General features: G+C 43.2%; 2 protein-coding genes across 6 annotated transcripts in view; one reads left to right on the top strand and one right to left on the bottom strand.

The window, feature by feature from the left end:
* Positions 1-3,883, bottom strand: part of LOC136107128 (uncharacterized protein F13E9.13, mitochondrial-like) — a 49,858-nt gene extending 45,975 nt beyond the window's left edge. For 3 of the 5 annotated variants that reach the window (XM_065847958.2, XM_071814300.1, XM_071814299.1), the window contains exons 1-2: positions 3,582-3,791; positions 2,381-2,463 (exon numbers count right to left, since the gene is read on the bottom strand). In XM_065847958.2, the coding sequence (XP_065704030.1) occupies positions 2,381-2,463; positions 3,582-3,654 (156 nt within the window). In that variant the 5' untranslated portion in view covers positions 3,655-3,791. The other 2 variants (XM_065847957.2, XM_071814301.1) reach the window with 2 other exon arrangements.
* Positions 3,711-16,318, top strand: CCNE1 (cyclin E1). The gene is given in 12 exon segments (XM_065847956.2): positions 3,711-3,896; positions 3,898-4,274; positions 4,620-4,710; positions 4,961-5,029; positions 11,238-11,380; positions 11,461-11,596; positions 12,391-12,537; positions 12,967-13,062; positions 13,433-13,567; positions 13,659-13,770; positions 13,856-14,013; positions 14,826-16,318. Coding segments are annotated over 12 exon segments (1,758 nt in total). The 5' UTR covers positions 3,711-3,725; the 3' UTR covers positions 14,949-16,318.
* The last annotated feature ends 2,530 nt before the right edge of the window (positions 16,319-18,848 follow it).

Below are 18,848 nucleotides of genomic sequence, written 5' to 3' on the forward strand. Positions count from 1 at the left end.
CAATGCATATTGAGTGAGCAAGATCACATATATATATATATTTTTTTTTTTTTTTTAATATTAACACCAATTCAAGCAACTTGAGACAATATGTAAACATGTAGCAGCAGCAAGATGGTTACGTATCTTCAAGGCTATTGGATGTAGCATTTGGAAATGCTGTCAGAAGAAACACCTGTGGAAAAAAAATCTTTACGTTTCTAGCTCTACTTCCACAAGAAAAACAGACAGCTTAACAGTTTGCTTGGAGTGCTGAGGGGAAAACCCAAATATATTCCCATTACAGAAGCAGGATAGCGAGTTCGGAAGAGCGGTGATTTCTGTGCAAAAGCCAGAAAGCTCCTGAAGCACCAATCATGAAAATTTGCATTTCTCATAAAGTACCAGGGAAAACAAAGCAAGTGAATTGCAAAAACTATGAGGCAACCAATCTGATATTTATGGAATCTCTCCTGATTATCTCTGACTTGTTTGTCACATTGCTGTAACACTACTGTGTACAGGCCTTTAGAATGAAGATTGGTGTGGAATGTATACTGATGTTCTTGTGACTTCTACAGGAAATAGACTAAGCGTAACTTTGGGCCTTGAATTTCTCCAAAACGTGTAAAGAAATAACTGCACTCCCCTCATCTGATTTAAAAATATATTCAAGTTCAGAGACAGCAATGAGGTAGGAGAGAAGGTAAACCAGTCTGACCTGGAATAGAACTTACTACAGCTGTTAAAAAGACAAAGTATAAAACCGAAATTAAAATTGTTTGTTAGTAATGGTTCTAAAGTTTGTCTTAAAACTGTTCCAGCTTTGTGCATGTGAGCAGTGAAATGCACTGTTTCTGTACCCTCCCTCAATTTTACAGGTACTTGGTGTTTTCTCCCAGATGCTAAAAGCTTCAATGTGTAGTTACATAAGGGAAATGGGTAAACAAGCACTGGGATGTGGGGCAATGGCTTTAAGAGTTATCACTTGTGTAACCACTTCCTCTAACGCAGGAAGACAGAGACTAGTCCTTGCTACTCTTCTGATGTAGATCAAATCACATTATACCTCATGTTGATACTGTAACTGTAAAGAAAAAATATAAATTCACAGTACAGAACACAGAGCTATTGGACACCTGTTCTTTCAACAGGCACGCAAAGGAAGAAAACTTACCCATTCCGTACAACCTGCGGGTATTCTAACTGGGTGGACATCTCGCACGTGCTCATCTGGGTCACAGGCACTGAAGCCTGCCTATGTAAATGGCTGTTCATCATTTCAACAATTCTATTATCTGGATTATTTCCTAATTTAGCTTTACTAGTACTCTGCCCATAACCTACTTTTTGTGACTTGTCTTGCATTTTAACCTTGGTGTTCTATAATTTGGACTAAGCTCTTATATTCAGTTTCATTCAGCCTGTAAACTATCATTCTAATTTATGCCATTAAAAATATTTCAACTGGCTTGTTATTAAAGTTTTGCAGAAAACAACAGCTCAGAACAGTGGCAACTTGTTCATTTAAGACATTTTCAAACCTCAGACACTAGGACACCACCTTACCATGCCAGAGAAGTACATAATACTGTAAGTGGGTCAAAGAAAAAGCACATCAACACCTGAAGACAAGGTGCAATGAAATGTTTAAAACATATCTGACCTTTCAAAAGGACATACACTCTGTTAAAATCTACTGACCTATGAAGATTACTACACTACTTTCGGTTGAACAGCAATTCAGTCAGCAGTACCTGCCTCCTCCTGCCTCTGGCTGAGACTGACCTTTTGGGCATTCTATTCTAGATGCACGAAGCAGGCGTGCTTGCTGCCAGGGGGCTGGGAGAGAAGGGTTGAAGAGCATAAAAAGGGCCAAAGTTGTTTCTTTTTTAGTCCCTGAATAATCTGTGCTGCTTTGTTACAAACACAAACGTGGGACAATTCTGCAGCCTACAAGTGACTGAGGTCTGTATGCAGTGCCTCAGCTGTGTGCATGGCATTCCTCCATGACTTCATGAAACCAGAGCACTGTACAGAGCTAAAAATATACAGTCGGATACCTAGAATGCCAGCAACTATCCATGTTGCGGTTAACTTTCCTTTTCTTTTTTCTTACCCTTAAATTGACTTAATTATTAGAAACTGATGGTGATCCAACTTAAGCAACTTGAACTGCACACTTTTTCCTTTGTTTTAGGTGCATGTGATGCGTATTTTAGGTCTTATAATCTAGAAGGCCTAATTATTACACTGAAATAAAAGATGAGGAGTTAAACATCTTCCTGAACAGCGTGTTTTCAGATGCTTTTGATGACTTATAGACTCAATTTAAAATATTTGCTATACAGTAGTAGCTTCGTGTAAATGCTGCCATAGGAAGAAGGAGACCAAAACTCACAACTCCAGCATCCCTGTAAGTTTCTGCCTCTTGACAAGCTTGATCGATGATCTGGGTCAACGGAAGAGAACTCCTTGGTGTCCCTGCAAGAATAACGCTGCTTACCCCAGGGCACGCACAAACCAAAACTGCATACAGTAACAGCTTTCAGGCAGGATAGCTATAGGGACTGGCACAATGAAATAGGGAGAAACAGGGTAAACTTACAAGGAGATACAGCAGCCTTTTAGTGTCATGCCATTGTGGCATCTGGTTCCTTAGCTGAACTTGACAGACCTGTTGTAACCATTCAGCTCCTAAATCTAATTCACAAACTTTAGGAATATATGCTACAATCTCTTATTGCACGAAGTCTGCTCTTAGCTTGTTACTCCTGTACTTATCATAGCTTATCTTGCATTACTGATGCTCCACACAATTCAATCTACAGCAAGACCAACCTCCAGGTCTGCAGAATACTTATGCCAAACACCAGTCAATTTAAAATTAGTTAAAACTATCTTAAACCCTAACCTGCAAGATTAATTGTATCTGGTCTTAAGTGCTTCACAGCAGAAATTAGCATACATGGGTTTTGGTGGAGTTCAAGGAGTTTCCCTTAGGATCAGCTCCAAAGTCTTTCCTGATACTTGGGCTCCTAAAGCCAAGAGTCTGAAATGGGGACTGTGAAGAGCCTCTGAGAACTGTGTTTGATGATCTGATTTAACAGCGTGGGGAAAGCTGCCCATTGTGCCTGGAGGCTGCTTCTGGGGCACGATGAGCTCTGGACACCAACCCATCACAAGGAAGGCCACCTGCTGTAATCAGCTCTGCTACCCTGAGCCGCGGGAAAGGCGGACAAGGAGGTCAGGGTGGAACAGACCCTGCCTGTGGTCTGAGCTTCCCACTGCCCCTCAGGGCCTGTGAGAGCTCTGTCCGACACCTAAGCTGTCCCAATGCCTATTCGTGTAATTTCCTCACCTGAAACACAGCAGTGAAGAGCTCACTAAAACAGAACCCTTGCTTCCTCAGCCCAGCTCCCAACACGAAGCGTCTCCTGCCTCTTTTGTCCGTAGAGAGAGGAGACGCCCGAACCTGCGGCATTTCGTGCAGGGCGGGGGGAGGGGCAGGGCACTGGCTGCCGGGGAAGCGGCCTTTGCTCCGCAGCCGGGCTCCCGGTGCCGGCCCCGTGGGCTGCCCGTGTTCGGTGAGCGCCGCTTACCTGGCAGCGCTCCCACGTGCACCACCCCGACCACCGCCGCCTTCAGCCGCCCGAAAAGCGCGGGCAGCCGCATGTCCTGCGGGAGAGAGGAGGAGAGGGAAGGCACCACGGCCGGTCAGCGGGGCGGGGAGGCCCCGGACAGCCATGGCGGCGGCCCGTTCGCGTTCCCTCTGGCGGGCAAGGCAGGGCAGAGCGGCTTGGCCTCTCCTGTCCGCTCACCTTAGCTCACCCCGCCGGGATCCACCTGTAGCGGCCGCGCGCGCCACTGCCGCTTCCGCGTGTGCTCCGCGGGCCCCGCCCCCAGCCCCGCCCCGGCCCCGGCCCCGCCCGCCGGCCCCGGCGCGGGATCCCGCGCCCCGCGGCGCCCCGCGCGGCTCCCCCGGGCCCGCCGCGCCCCGCCGCGCGCCCCGCCGCGCCCCCCGCAGACCCCGCCCCGGCCGCGCGCCGGCCCCCGGCGCTGCGCGCGGGGCCACGTGTGCGGGCGGGCCGGGAGGCGGCCTCGCGCCGCCCGTTTAAATGTCCCGCGCGGCGCGGGCCGCGCTGTGCGCAGGGACGGGAGCGGCTGCGGTGTGAGGCAGGAGGCGCCCAGCGGAGCCCGCCCGCCCGCGCTCCCGCCCTGCCCCCGCGCCTCGCCGCCGCTGGACGGGCACCCAGCGCCTTCGCCCGGGAAGGTCCGGGCCGGCCGGCGCGGCGGTGAGTGAGCGAGTGTGCGGGCACGGGGCGGCGGGCGCCCCTGTCGCCTCTTGGGCTGTCTGGCTGCGGGGTGAGGGGAGCCGGCGGGGCCGGCCTGGGGCTGCGGCCGCCCTTTCCGTGCTGTGCGCCCGCGCCTCTGCGGCCCTTTGTGGGGGCTGGGGCCCGGGCCTGCTCGGCCGTTCCCCGCACGGCGCTCCGCTCGCCCCGGCCCGGCCCAGGCGGGCACCATGCGCCGGGAGAGGTGAGTCTGCCGGCCGCGCTGTGCGCGGGGCCCTGTAGGCCGAGGTCTGTCACACACCCCTGGGGGGGCTTCTGCGGCTCCTTCAGTTTCTTCTCTCTTGGCAGCGACTGCGCGGAGGAGAAGGCTCCCGCCAAGGGGGACGGGTGTGCGGAGGGCGCCATGCGAGCCCGCAAGAGGAAAGCAGATGTGGCCACGGTGAGTGCGGGCCCGGCCAGGCGGCCCAGCCTGGTGCTCGCAGGCCAACGCCTGCCCTGCCGCTGGGCTTGGCCTCCGGGCCCTCGTCTCCTTTTGTTGGGTGGCTGGGGCCCATGTGGTGCTCTGGGTGTTGGGTGGGCCCTGGGCTGCTGCAGGGCTGTGATCCTGAGGGGCTGGGTGGGTGTCACAGTGACCAATGGTCACTTGTCCTATGCTTTGTACCCCTGAAATTATGTGTTGCTGTTTGTAGTTCTTACAGGATCCAGATGAAGAGATTGCCCAAATGGAGATGACTAGAAAAAAGCAGTATGTAAACCAGGTAACTCATTTTGCTTTAGATCATGCTCTTGTAATCTTACTCAATCCTCTTGTTATTTTGCAGTACCTTATTATTACAAACATGGTGCAACACAGATACGGCTACCTCCAGCTATATAGCTATGAGCAAGGTGGACTATCATCCCTGGCTGCTGAAGTGTTCAAAACACTTCAGTTTACACATCTTGCTTTGGAGCCTGTGCAAGAGATGAGGCCTGAGCTGGTCTAAAACACTATGTTAATACTTCAATATATTCAGCTGTCCTAAGATTGCAAGGGTGCACTTTACAAAAGCTTTAATATGCATTTAGGCCTACATGGAGAGACTCTGCATTGAATTCTCTAGAGGGCTGCAAGCATACAGTCATAAGCTTATGTGCTCTACCTTGCAAGCCAAAGCATGAGACACTTAAGCATCCAAACTGAATTGTCTCTTGAGGTGATTCTCTTTGCAGTCATGTTTCTACTTGTGTGTCACCTGGGAGAGAGGAAAGATCCCCCTTCTACCATCAGCTCTAGTCCCATTGACAAAGGCTGTTATCAGAAACAGAAAGTAAGGGGTTCCTGATTACAACTTTGAAGTTTATACCAGATGCTAATGGGATGGTAAAATAAGCTTCATTTATCTGCAGAACAGAAGGATAATTTCTGTAAAGTCGCTTACCTGTGGAAATCAGACCTGCGGTGGAGGTTAGTAGTGACCATTGCCAGTTTTGTCAGCAAGACACTTAGAATGATCTGAGTGACAAAGTTAAAACTAGCCTTAGTAGTCTCTTCTAGTTCCCTTAGTGCCCCTTCTATATTCTTCAAAACAGCGATGCTGTTGATATCTATATTGGATGCTATATTGTTGTGTGGTAATAAAAGTATGATGCTTTTGTACATAGTGATGCCCACACTAAACAGTTACCTGTCTTTTGAAATAGGTTTATTCTCATCCTTTTATTTCTGCATGCACACACTCAGGCAGTCGCTGTCACTGGGACTTCAGCCTGTTAATGCACATGCAGGGTGATACTTAAGCTGCAAAAGTTACGATTGGGGAGTACAGACCGTGCTCATTTTGTACGCAAGGCTGTGCATAATGTGGCACATCTAACCAGAAGTGGCAGCTGGAAGTTCTAAGACTAAAGTGCTACCATAACAGATGGGCATCATTGTTTGGAATGGCCTCTGCTTGTTGCAACTGTGTATACCAGTTATCAGTCAACATATTAAGCAGGGCTCAAATGGTGAGCATTTAATGAGGGGATCTCTCCTTCCCTTCTGTCTTTCTTTTGTGCAGTATATTAAACTAATTTCTCACTTCTGACAAGGAAGAGCTGCCCGTCCTTCACCACAGCTCTCTCCTTTACCAGAAGATTCATTCTGTTTGAGTTGAACAAGGGCTTCATGTGTGTGTTTATTGCATAATAGTAAGGTGTTGTTAAAAAACCCTCAATGGGCACTCAATTTTACCTTCTTCCAGAAAGACAGTGGAAAGAAACTTGAAATATACTATGCATACATTGACCTTCAACTTTGAAAACAGATAAAGTCTTCCAATTTTGTGTTGTTCTTTGTGTTCCTGGCCTGGTGGCCCTTCAATGTTACTTCAGGAATGATAGGTAAATTAAAGTTTAAATAATTTAGGGAGTAGACATCCAAAATATTTACTTGAGAGTTTTTCAAGTTAAGCTTAGCATACTGTTGGGATTTGGCTCTTTGATTCTGTAAACCATAAATAAAATGGGTACCTGTATATCCATTCCTACATAGCGAAGGTTTTTTGTTGTGACAAAGTAGCCAGATTGTTACAGATCTGTTTAAAAAAGCTAACATTTGGCTGCACAGCAGCAGCTCTTCAGTCTATGGTGTGACACAAGCTATTCTCTGATATAAATTGCCATGGGCCACTAATGAGAATATGTTTACGATTCCAGCAGCAGTATAGCAGGCTTGTATGATAGCCAGTGCGGTAGTTATTCTGTTGAGGCACAACAATTCTAAAATGCAAGTAGCTATAAATCCACTGCAGCCTATACCACATGACTTCTACATTAAATAAATTGTTTACTGACACTAGTTTATACACAAGGCAAAATATCGTAGTCACATCCCACTTTACGGCATCTTCATAGTCAATTCATTAGTTTGCTTCTGCTGAACATAAGGCCTGAGTTCTTAATTAGGATGCCGTTACCCTTTATGTGATGAAAGGGTGGCTATATCATCAGGTTTGTGACAGCAGAATATTGCATAAATTCTGTGTTTGAATTTAGAGAACTGGCACTACTGTAATTCTGCTAGCAATTCTCATATTAATTCTGGCTGCTTTCTGTGGATGGATACACTTCCAAGGCCCCCTGTAAAACAAAATTCATCTAACTAGATTAGAGTCTTCTATGCAGTTATGACACAAATACATGGCCACCTCCATCTAGAGTGGAGAATTGCAAGTTTGCTTCTTTAGATGAAAGTAATTAATGTTTTCAGATGAAAAGATGGAGTGAACTATCAGGAAATAGTTTTGATCAGTTTCTCACTAGACATTTTTCCAGAATCTGGACTTACTCTTGTCAAAATGTTCCACTTAACTGGTTTGAAAATATCTTCAAAGAAGTTTTAGTCTAGGTTATTTTTGGAAGACCCAGGTTGAAAGCTTGACTTGGCCTTTATCTGGAGGAGAACAATATTCAGTCTCTTTAGAAAATTTAAAGTCATAGAAGCTCCTATGCTATTCGGAAAGAGTTGGATCAACTTAATTATGTGAGTTGTTCTCTCTCAGATATTAATTCTGGAATCTCTTTCTGATGGCAAAACCCACTAAGCTTCAAACTAATGCATCCTGTCAGTGAAAAATGGCTACAATTTTAGTCTTACTATTTCTGACTGGCTTTTTAGGGTGAGACAAACAGTCCTGTCCCCTTCCTGTTCCTGTGTCTTTGATTTCAGTGCTGAAAATCCTCTGACCTTGCTGTTTGAGTACAGTTCTGGGTCACCCTCTTCCTCTGCTTTCCTGATGCCCTCCTTGCCCTGAGTCTGTGGAAGTTTGTTCTGGCGGCTCCCAGCTCACGTGGAGACGCATGAGTGTCTCAGCAGATTGTGTTTTAGTGGTGGCTGCTTCACCAAAGGCTCTGACTGGCCAGTAGCCCCAGTGGTTGCTACCTGCTCCGTTTTGTGTCCGGCCTGTATGCCTGACGCATTTCCAAAAGATCTGTTTAAATGAGCGTTAGAGATATTGTTGAATAATGACATACTGCTGAAAAGGGAGCTGTGGGAATGTTTGAGCTTTAAAAATAACCCACCTCTGAAATCCTGGGTTTTCTTTCTTTGGAGCTGTGTGGGCTTGTCCGCTCTGATGGACTTCTTTGGTCACCTCCCTTCTGCCCTTCTTGGTGCTCCTCCTCCTGTCTTCAGTTCAGTTTCTCCAGTCTTTATCTAGTTCTCAGGTCTGAGATACAGATCTGTATCTCTGGTCAGTTGTTCCTGTATCTGAAATGTTACTGCAGTTATCACCAAGCTTTCTTCCTAGGTTCCATATAGATTTGAAGAGTCAGTTTTCCCCACTGATTTTTGGCTTGCATCATGTTTCAGCTCCTGTTTGCCTCAGAAGTAAACCCAGGACTGTAGGATTTCCTTCATTAGGCTGCACAGATTCTCTATAACATCTCTTGCTTTTTGTCAGCTCACTGCTTTATGGTTGGCTCTGTCCAAGTCCAAAGGAAGTTCTTCATGGTTTCCTCACACCTTCCCCACCTTAAACTGTGTCTTTTTCAGTGGTTGCTCCTGTTTCCTTACAGTTAGGGTGTGATGTTGTGCAGTTTCTTGATACCATTTCTTAGTTTTGGTTGAATGTCTTGCTGAATCTGCTTTAAAGACTTGACTCTGATTAATACACTCGTTCCCTCAACTAAAATATGTGGTCTCCCTCACCTACACTTATTCAGACTCCTGTCTCCCTTCCAAATAGCTTCTTTCTTTTGAGGGCCCTGTGCATTTGTTTCCTTCTTGTCTGAAGCTCAGCTAGATTCTTTTGCTCTTGCTTGCATCTTTTCCTCAGTCATCTTGGTGAGTGACATTATCTAGTCAAAAACTTTTTTGCTTCTTCTCAAAACACCCAAGAGGCTCTCGACCGTGGATTTATATTTCCTTATAGAAGATCAGGGGTGGTGAAATCTCTTAAATCAATTGTCGTTACTGCTGCGTAGTATGTGAGGTACCTGCCTTGGTTGAGAGCCCTCTGGAGCAGCTCCCTTGTCCTTCAGAAGCTGGTGGTGTAGTAAGCACCTTTAAATATGTTATATAATTTACTGCTTTTCTGTTGGTTTGCTGATTAACTGATAAGACAGCACTTCTCTGAAGGCTGTTGGCAGCTGGGCTTGCTGTGCAGTTTGGAGGACAAAGTGTAACTAAAGTCTAGTTTTGAGGGAGGACAAAAATTAACTTAAAACAACGCTGATGTGATACTTTTCAGACTTTCAGTTTGTCAGGAGTCTGTAATTTTGAAGATAAAAATGCTATTCCTTCTTTTTGCATTCCCCCGCCCAGATTAAATCGTGGCATGGCTGGGTATGTAGCTATGCTAGGTTTCAATGTAGAGCTCGAAGAAGAAAAACTGCCCATTTGTGTGTCAATAACTCAAAGCACAAAGCAGTCTTAGCTGTGGATGAACTGTGAAACGTGGTTTCTGTTTCATCAAGTTGGTGGTTTCTGTTTCTGAAGCCGGTGCTAGGAGGTAGCCATTTTGCTGGAAAGTGATGTCATTTATAGCAAGGACAGGGCAAAAATCAGGTGTGAAGCTTCTTGGCAAGAGGCAAAATTTCATGTAAAGCATTTTAATTGCTAACACCTGATGATTCTTCAGATTTTTTTTCCCCTCTTAAGACACATTAGGGAGTTCTTGTCCCTTTAATGGTACAGAACAGATCAGTTTGCAGCAAAATGGCAGACTTCACTGTTAAGCAGAAATGGCAGATTTTAATTTACTTAGGCATGATGACATGGGACTGGTTCTGTATTCTACCAGAAAAAAACAAGTAGTATTTTCCTGGGGAGCTGTGTGGAGTGTACATCAAAATGTTGTTTAACAGAGTTAGGCAGGAGAAAAGTAAACTTAAGTTCTGGTCCAAACAAAAGTAAAAGAATATGATGGGTGAAGTGTTGGATGTCTGGTGTTTGCATACCTTGGCAAAATTCTTTATATGAAATGGTCAACTTGATACTTTAGTGGACGTTGCTTCACATGTACTTGCTTTATTCTGAAAACAATTGGATCATAACTGCATTGTTTTTTCATCTTAGGTCTGCTAGATGAAAGAGTAAGAAAAAAATTCTATGGACTACTGTTTTGCTCTGTTCATTGTTAAGCTTGCTTTGCATGGAACCATGACTTCAGGTGTTCCATCCGCATATTCCTTACCAGAAATCCTAACGTTGTATTTGAGTTTTAAAGTTCCTACTGCTTATTCTTTACCTGAAGGCACACATATTTTGCTAAAAACAAAGTGCAACATGACAGTAGGAGACTCTGACTTGGATATTCTTCCATGAAACAGTTGTGGTCCTTCAAAAGGAGAACAGGGTAGCAACATCCCTCTGCCCAGCACTGGTGAGGCCACACCTGGAGTACTGTGTCCATTTCTGGGTTTCCCAGTACAAGAGAGACTAGAACATACTAGAAAGAGTCCTGCAGAAGTCCAGTAAGGTGATTAAGGGACCAGAGCATTTCTCCCTTATGGAAAAGCTGAGGGAACTGGGGCTGTTTAGCCTGGAGAAGAGTTAGGGAGATTGTATCAATTGTATATAACTACCTGAAATAAAGGGTATAAAGAAGATGGAGCCAGGCTTTTTTCAGTGGTGTCCAGTGAGGGGACAAGAGGAGATGGACACAAACTGAAGCACAGGAGGTTCCCTTTGAAAATGAGGAAACACTTTTTTAGTGTGAGGGTGACCAAGCGCTGGCACATGTTGCCCAGTGAGGTTGTGGAGCCTCCATCTCTAGAGATACTCAAAAGCCATGTGGACGTGCTCCTGGGCGACTGGCCAGAGGAGTTGAACAAAATGACCTACAGAGGTCCCTTTCTGTCTCAGTAATTCTGTGATTCTGTACAGTTTAAAGAGATAATCATAGTTTTTTGTCATCATTTCTTCCTAATGACGTCTTTTATTTACAGCTAAAATGATTATTTGAAAAGGCACAGTGTAAAATCTTGTGTTTCATTTAACAGCCATCCTGGAATAACATTCACAAAAATGCCCATATGCTGCTTCCTACTCCAGATAAAGATGATGATCCAGTTGGTGTTGATTACTCTCCCTTTATACATCTAAGTGTTGTTCAAACTAGAGCTTCACCATTGCCAGTTCTAGGGTAAGTGAGCCGTTTTTCTGCTGCTTGTCTGCCTGACTTTAGTCTTATGATTCAAGACTAAACATAGTGTTCTGTCTTAGCTGGGCAAACAGAGATGACGTATGGAAAAACATGATGAAAAAAGAAGAGACGTATGTGAGGGATAAACTTTATATGCAAAGGCACCCTCTCCTGCAACCTAAGATGAGAACAATCCTACTAGACTGGCTAATGGAGGTAAGCTTTTCCCTGCTTGTGAGTATTTCAAGTGTGCTTTTCTTGAAGCATATTAATAACTGTAATAAATACATTATCTTTGGATAACCCATTAGCACCAGACACTTGTCCTCGTCTTAAAGTTTGTCAAGAATGGCAAACTTAAAAAAATAAATATAGTTGTTGAGGTGATGGTGTGCAAACAGACAATTGTTATTCATTTAGATTGTGAGTGGATACTAAATTTGTTCTTAAAGCTCCATGATGTAAGATTTTAAGGTCACACTGCAGAAAAAAGCTGCACAAATGATTATGAAAGTCACTGTAAGAAGGAAGGTGTGGTGGCTTAGAGATCAGATGTATCTCACAACCCGTCTAGCCATTATTGGCATGCAGAATGTGCTACAATTCTCTCTGTATGTGAGTCTTTTTTGCTGTTTGGATGACTTGGTGACATGGTCTCTGTTCTTAATTCTGAAGCATTTGTAAGAGTTTTCTCTTTTGAGGTGTTGTAGTGGTGCATCTTCACAAAAATGAGGAACTGATGTTCTGGCATTGTTAGAATGTGTGCTTGTGTTTCCTGAAAGGCTTTTCACTCTGATCTCTTTTTTGGTAGATACTGTTGTGGCAGTCACCTTATGTCAGAGGAAACTGTTCAACTCATACTCTTAGCTAACGTGTTACTTCACAATAGCAGTGAAGCAAAAAGCCAGTATGAATTTTATGTCTAGCTCTTTTTGGTAATACATCTGTAGCATCTATTTTTGACTCTATAACACTGTTCTTGACCTTTATAATATCTAATGTCTCTCCAGGTTTGTGAAGTGTACAAGCTTCATAGAGAAACTTTTTATTTAGCACAAGATTTCTTTGATCGGTTCATGGCCACACAACAGAATGTTGTAAAAACACTATTGCAGCTTATTGGTATCTCTTCTTTATTCATAGCAGCAAAGCTTGAGGTAAGTATCTCCAGCTTTACTTAAACATAAAAATGTGAATGGACAGACAGCACACTTACTGTACACTAGATTCATTTTAAGTTATTAATGTTTGTCTTTTAAGAGGGCTGTTATTCTTCAATCTGTTCTTCTTTAGCAAGGGATAAAAGACCTTTTCTTTAGGATGTATAAAAAAAAAATCTTGATGTCAATTATTATGCCATCTTAGTGGTGCTATAGTAAGACAGAAAGTGTGTTGTACAGATCCATCAGAAGTGAAAGGTAAAGGCTGTGAGCAGGAAATTTGAACAAGAAATCTGTATATTAAAGGCAGAGGAGAATACCATGAGTTAGGGTGGGGCGGTTGGTTCTTTTTTATTTTATTTTTTAGCACATGAAACTGGCTACAACCTATTCCACAAACTAAATACTTGATCTCCTGTCTTTCAGGAAATTTATCCACCGAAGCTGCACCAGTTTGCCTACGTTACAGATGGAGCTTGTACAGAAGATGAAATTCTCAGTATGGAATTGATCATTATGAAGGTAATATTTCAAAGTGGAATTAGTTCTACTTCAGTTTTTAAAAATGCATAGCATGATCAGACTAAAAGCAGAGAGCCTCAGTTAATCTTATGTTCTGCTAAGAGGCACAATTTCTCTTTCTAATAAGAAAATAGTGTTCTCTAGGTAACAAGTGATTTAAAGCACCCACCAGTGTGTGCATGTTAGCAAAATGAATTGTTCCCCCACCCTATCAGCAGGAAGAGGTACAGGAGAGGATTAGATTTGTGTGTTTCAAAGATGTGCTGACCAGCTGGAGTTGCAATTTCTGATCTGGAGTAAATAGAGTTTAATGGTTTAAGTTAGGAACTCTTTACTAATGCTGAAGTCTTGTGCATGTCTACTCTTTCAGGCTCTTAATTGGAACTTAAATCCACTGACAGTTGTATCATGGCTAAACATTTACATGCAAGTTGCATATTTAAATGAGCTTTATGAGGTATTACTGCCACAATATCCACAGCAAATATTTGTACAAATAGCAGAGGTAAGGCTGAATTCTTCTTTCAAATGCTATTTCACCTGGGAAAAAAAAAGTGTTCTTGTGATAAACTTACTAAACATCTGTTGTTTTGTAGCTCTTGGATCTCTGTGTGCTGGATATTGGCTGCTTGGAATATACATATGGAGTACTTGCAGCTTCTGCTTTGTATCACTTCTCCTCATCTGAGTTGATACAGAAAGTTTCAGGTATTGGCATTTATAAACTAAGTCTAATGTGTTTAGAAATGTTGAGCCTTCATTCAGGCAGATAAGCATATGTCTTGTCATCCAGGTTATGAATGGTGGGAGATAGAGGAATGTGTAAAATGGATGGTTCCGTTTGCGATGGCTATAAGGGAAGTAGGAAGCTCCAAACTTAAACACTTTAGAGGTATAGCTCCTGAAGACTTGCACAATATACAGACGCACGTAAACTGCTTGGATTTGCTGGTATGTATGTGGGTAATTATGACTAAAATCTGTCTGTAAAATCCCATAAGTCTTGTTTCTTCTTTGGTTGGAACATACAGTAAACTTAAGTGAAACATTGTCAGATTGAGATGGTATTCAGGTGATAAAAGGCATAACGTTGTACTCCGGTTCCAGAATTCTTGGGACAGAGACGTGTCTTGGGGCTGGCTTGTTCAGGATTTAGTTTAAAAAGGTGATTGTGATTTAAGCCTCTTATCTCAAATGGCAAACAATTACTCTAGAAACTGAAAGCACATCTCTACTCTTTGGGATACTTCAAATACCATATGTTAGACCTTTATAGGAAATACAGGTGATGCAACCTTGTCTGATGAAAAAGAGGAAATACAGACTGATCTTGTGGAACTGTTACATGACAGTGGTGGTTGACAAAAAGTAGAGCAACAGTGGTTTCTAGGATAAGAAACTTGCAGAGGATGACAATGTTGTCCAACAAATTGTACTTCATGTAAGCTGTGGTGTGTGGTTGTGTTGTTGTTGTTTAATTTAGGTTATTTAATTGCAGAAGAGGTTAAAGCTCTCCTTGTTCAGTTGCCTCTGAATTTTGCTTTCTTGAAAGTACAAGTACCATAATGCTGATCATCAGTTTCCAAAAGTTAATACTGATCTCTTGGGGTTCATATTCACTATTGTGTAACATGCAATTTATCAGTTACTGTTAGGGGTCCTAGATGAAAAGATACATTTCCAGATTAGCAATCTACCAAGTTATAGAGCACTCAATTATATTGATACCAAAGTATAAATGTATTTTTTTCTTGTGCTTTCAGGACAAAGCTCAAGCAAAACAAGCCATATTGGCTGAGCAAAATAGGACTTCACCTTTCCCTACTGGTGTCCTTACACCACCACAGAGCAGTAAGAAACAGTGTTCTGGACCGAAGCCAATATGACTTTAGAAACTGTTGACAGACAGTTTTGCTGAAGTGCCTGTTCTGCTGGTTCTAACTCCTGCTCCATTACGGAAATGCTGCCAGTGAAGTTCATAAGCTTTTATGGAATCTGAAAAGGAAATCTTTTTTTCGTGACAGAAGAATTTTTCTATTTGAAATATTTTATTGAACATTAAAATATTTTAAATAAATGGATCGAGTACACCAGCCACTTAAAAGAACACCGAAGAGTGCTCCAAATGCTGCTATGGAGGGTGATGCTTGATGTGACCAACTGTTCAGAAAAAGGGCTTGAAGTTTAGCTTAGTTACTGTGCCTGCTTGTCCTTTGGATAATCTGCAGTCATACTGTCCCCAGTTGACAAATGTGCAAAAAGTGCTGTGGAAGACAACATTTCAAAGCCTCTTTTTTCAAATGGTTGGCTTACAACTTGATGCCTTTTCAAAAACTCTTTACTGTAAATGCTGCTATGTCTCTGTGTATCCATTTTTAATAAAAATGCTGTCTAAGACAGCCAGTTTTATGTATATTCCTATTTTTCTCTTAATTATGATCAACTAAGGTTTTTCAGACTATGACCACTAGTAGTGTGGGAGTTGGGGATGAATAATGTAGTAACTGTTTTATTTATTTACCACTACTGGCTTATCATTTAAAACTTCCTTTTTGGATACTAAGATGTCATGTTGGGCTACTTGGATTTCCCTTAGCCAGATGCAGGTGGCTGGGGAGGGGATAATAAACATGACAAGTATCTGGGAAATCCTTCCACAACTCACTGCCTGATGATCAGTGTATTGTGAAATTCTTGAATCAAATTGTCTGGATTGTTATGCTGAATGGCATGAAGTGATCAGTGGGAAAAGCTTACCTTTTCTTGAAACTAATCATTTAAACTTTAGGAGTTTAGCATGTCTTTGACAAGTAATTGTCCTCTGTGCAAAACTCAGTTCTGGAATGGTGTGTGCCTTTTTACAGGAAGAGCTGTCCTTGACCTCTGGGGGGTCTGAGAAGTCATAGTAAGATGCTGTATGGGAGGTCATGGTTCTGGAGAAAAGAGGAATAGAAAAATAAATGTAAAAATTGTTGCTTGTTTTTTTCATCATGTTCACTTTGAAAGACTGTTCAACAACACTGAAAACTTTTGTGAGACGATCAGGATTCATCACGTTCTCCTGTAGATAACCTATATGCTACAACACTTATATTTCAGGAAGCTCCTACTCTGCTGTTGGTTAACTTTTCCTGAACATTAGTTCCCAGCAAGGCTGCTTTTTATTTTTAAGTTATTCTCCTTTTTACTCTTCCCTGACCCAGTATTCTGATAAATGTTAAAGCTTTAATGTAATAAAAATGCCTATGGTAACTAATGGTAAGCAATTTTTTTTTTGTGCTGCTGGCTTTTATTTTCTATTTGCAATGAATGGTTTTAAGTTCTGTGCTAACAAAACAAGTGTAAATGTTAGCTGAACAAGCTTGGTGCCAGTTCAGAGAGGTTTTAGTTTCTCAGAAAACTGGAATGTTATATTTGCTTATTATTGAAGAAGTTTGTAATGCTGAAGGAATTGCTAAGACACATTTGATTATTTGTTCTTAGATTTAGAACACCAAATGGGGGGCGGGAGGTTGGACAATAACCCTCTAGGCTTAATTCTGAAATGACCAGCCAAGCTTTGGTACTATTCCTTTCGCACTTCTCAGTGCTTAGTATGTATTTCATCTTCTTCTAAAAAAAAGTTTGAAATAATGTATCTTCTTTATAAAAGGCTAATTACAATTGTAACCCCCATTACATTCGTTCAAGAAATGATTTGTAATAGCATTAATCTGATGAACTCTTAACTTTTAGTTTAAGCTAAATATGTGGTTTTGGTTGATACCTAGGAGTGAATGCAGGTGTTCTCTGTGTTGTTTGGGCTGTGTGGGAAACCTGTATCTGAGAGATATGTGTCTATGAATGAAACTTCAGAAAACAGGCCTCTTTCTAAATTGGATCTCTGCTTCAGATGGTAATCCTGCTAATTTTATAACTTTTATAACTTTTTCCCCATCTCCTGAAAGGTCAGCCTGCTTTATTTCCCTGGGAAGCAGCCTGGTCAAAGCGTGGAGATCACAACTGCCCAGGTAGGAATGCAAGCACATGCCAGGGATGTGCTCCTTGCCAGCAGCGGTGGCTTATCTTAAAAGCTATTTTCTTTTTCATCTTTATCTTATGCTTTAAGAATATTTGCTTCTGGTTGTCCTGCAACACATCTGGATCCTTGTGCCTGAGTATGCCGTCTTTCTAGGATAGCTTGCAAAAATTATGCACTGGTTGCCACAGGCTGAAAACCATTTTAGGGAGGAATAATGCAGCTAATTTTAAGGAAGATAGTTGCCTCCATTGGAGGAACAAACCAAGCAAACAATAAAAAACAACACCCTGGACCAACCTGGAGGCAAATTTATGGCAACTGGGGAGAAGCAAGTGGGCAGTTCTGCCTGGCTAGGAAAGAGAAAAAGGTTTAGTGTGTTTACAAGTGGGCTGAAGTTTGTGCCACCAAGATGAGCTAACATCAAATAATGTGTCCCTGCCTGCTGTGTCTGACTTTAAGCCACATTACCCTGTGCGGTGGGGAGGGGGCTCCAGGGGAAGATGGCCCCAGGGCAACGTCTGAGGCTGCTGCTTCTGGTGCAGGAGTGCGGGGGCTTGGAGGCCCGAGGAACCCTGAGAAAGTAATTTAGCTGTGCGTTGCTGCACACTCAGCTGGAAACTCTCTCCCTTTAATAGCTACAGACCAGCATAAAGCATGCTGCAAAGTAAATTGAATTCTGCAGTAACCCAGGTGGCATGTGATTATCTTCCTTCTCCTGAAAGGTTTGTCATAACTATGTATCAAAACCTCACCTTGGCCTGAAAGCTGGGGACACTGGAGAAACTTCGAACAAGAGAAATGAATCAATTGCTAATTTTGTATTAGTGCTGCTACAAAATTGAAAGTTGGTGGTACCTGTGACAGTATTGAAGGAAATAGCCCCCAAATGAGCAAGCTGAGGCTGCAGTTGTGAGCTGGGGTTGGGAAGGAGTGCTGGTGAGCAGAAAGGATGAAGATACAAAACTGCATCATGAGTCTGCCAGATGCTGTCGAAAATGCTGTAGTTATCTCACAAGAGTTCGCAGAAATAGTTCTGCGTAGCTTGTCTCCGATGAAGTGGTAGGATGATTTGCCTGTGGCTATCTATCAGTTTCTAGGTGTCATGTCAGCATCTCCTCTTGGTTCTCAGGAATTACAACAGGAGGGCTTTTATTACACCCCTGCTTGTGCAAGGTGGAGTTAAGCAGCTGGTGTGAGTTCAGCAGAGTGCTTGCAGAGGTACTCAGCCAGGCATCCCATTGGAGCTGCAGGCTCTGCAAGCTCTCTTGCCCTGGCTCAAATTTCTCTCAGTTCCTGGTGTGTTTCCTTCAGGTGCAGCGTGGCTGGCTTGTCTCACAGCAGCAGCCTGAGTTCAAGGCGGCTGGCTCAAATGCTCTTCAAGTAGGCTGTGAAATCAGACCATGGTGCAAGTGGACAAGGTTTATTACAGCATTGCCTCTTGGCAGGGAGGCATCGGGGCACCTGAACTTTAGCTTGGGAATGTTAAAGGCTACAACTGGCTTTCCTCTGCGTTTTGATGGGACCAACACCCAGTCTGGGCACTGCAAGGTTAGTAAAAGTCTGTTAGGAAACTGTCAGGGGGGCAATATGCAGTGCAGTAGGGGAACTGGTTGTGCACAGGTTGACATTGGATGGACCTGCTTTACCTTGTTTGTTGGTATAAATCCCCTCCTGTTTGGGGAACATGCTGCTTCTAGGTGTTTAACAAAATGTATTTAAAGCATTAAGTTACTCATACCCACATCTTCCAAATGTTCCTACCACA

Source organism: Patagioenas fasciata, chromosome 13, assembly GCF_037038585.1.
Source record: "Patagioenas fasciata isolate bPatFas1 chromosome 13, bPatFas1.hap1, whole genome shotgun sequence".
Lineage (NCBI taxonomy): Eukaryota > Metazoa > Chordata > Aves > Columbiformes > Columbidae > Patagioenas > Patagioenas fasciata.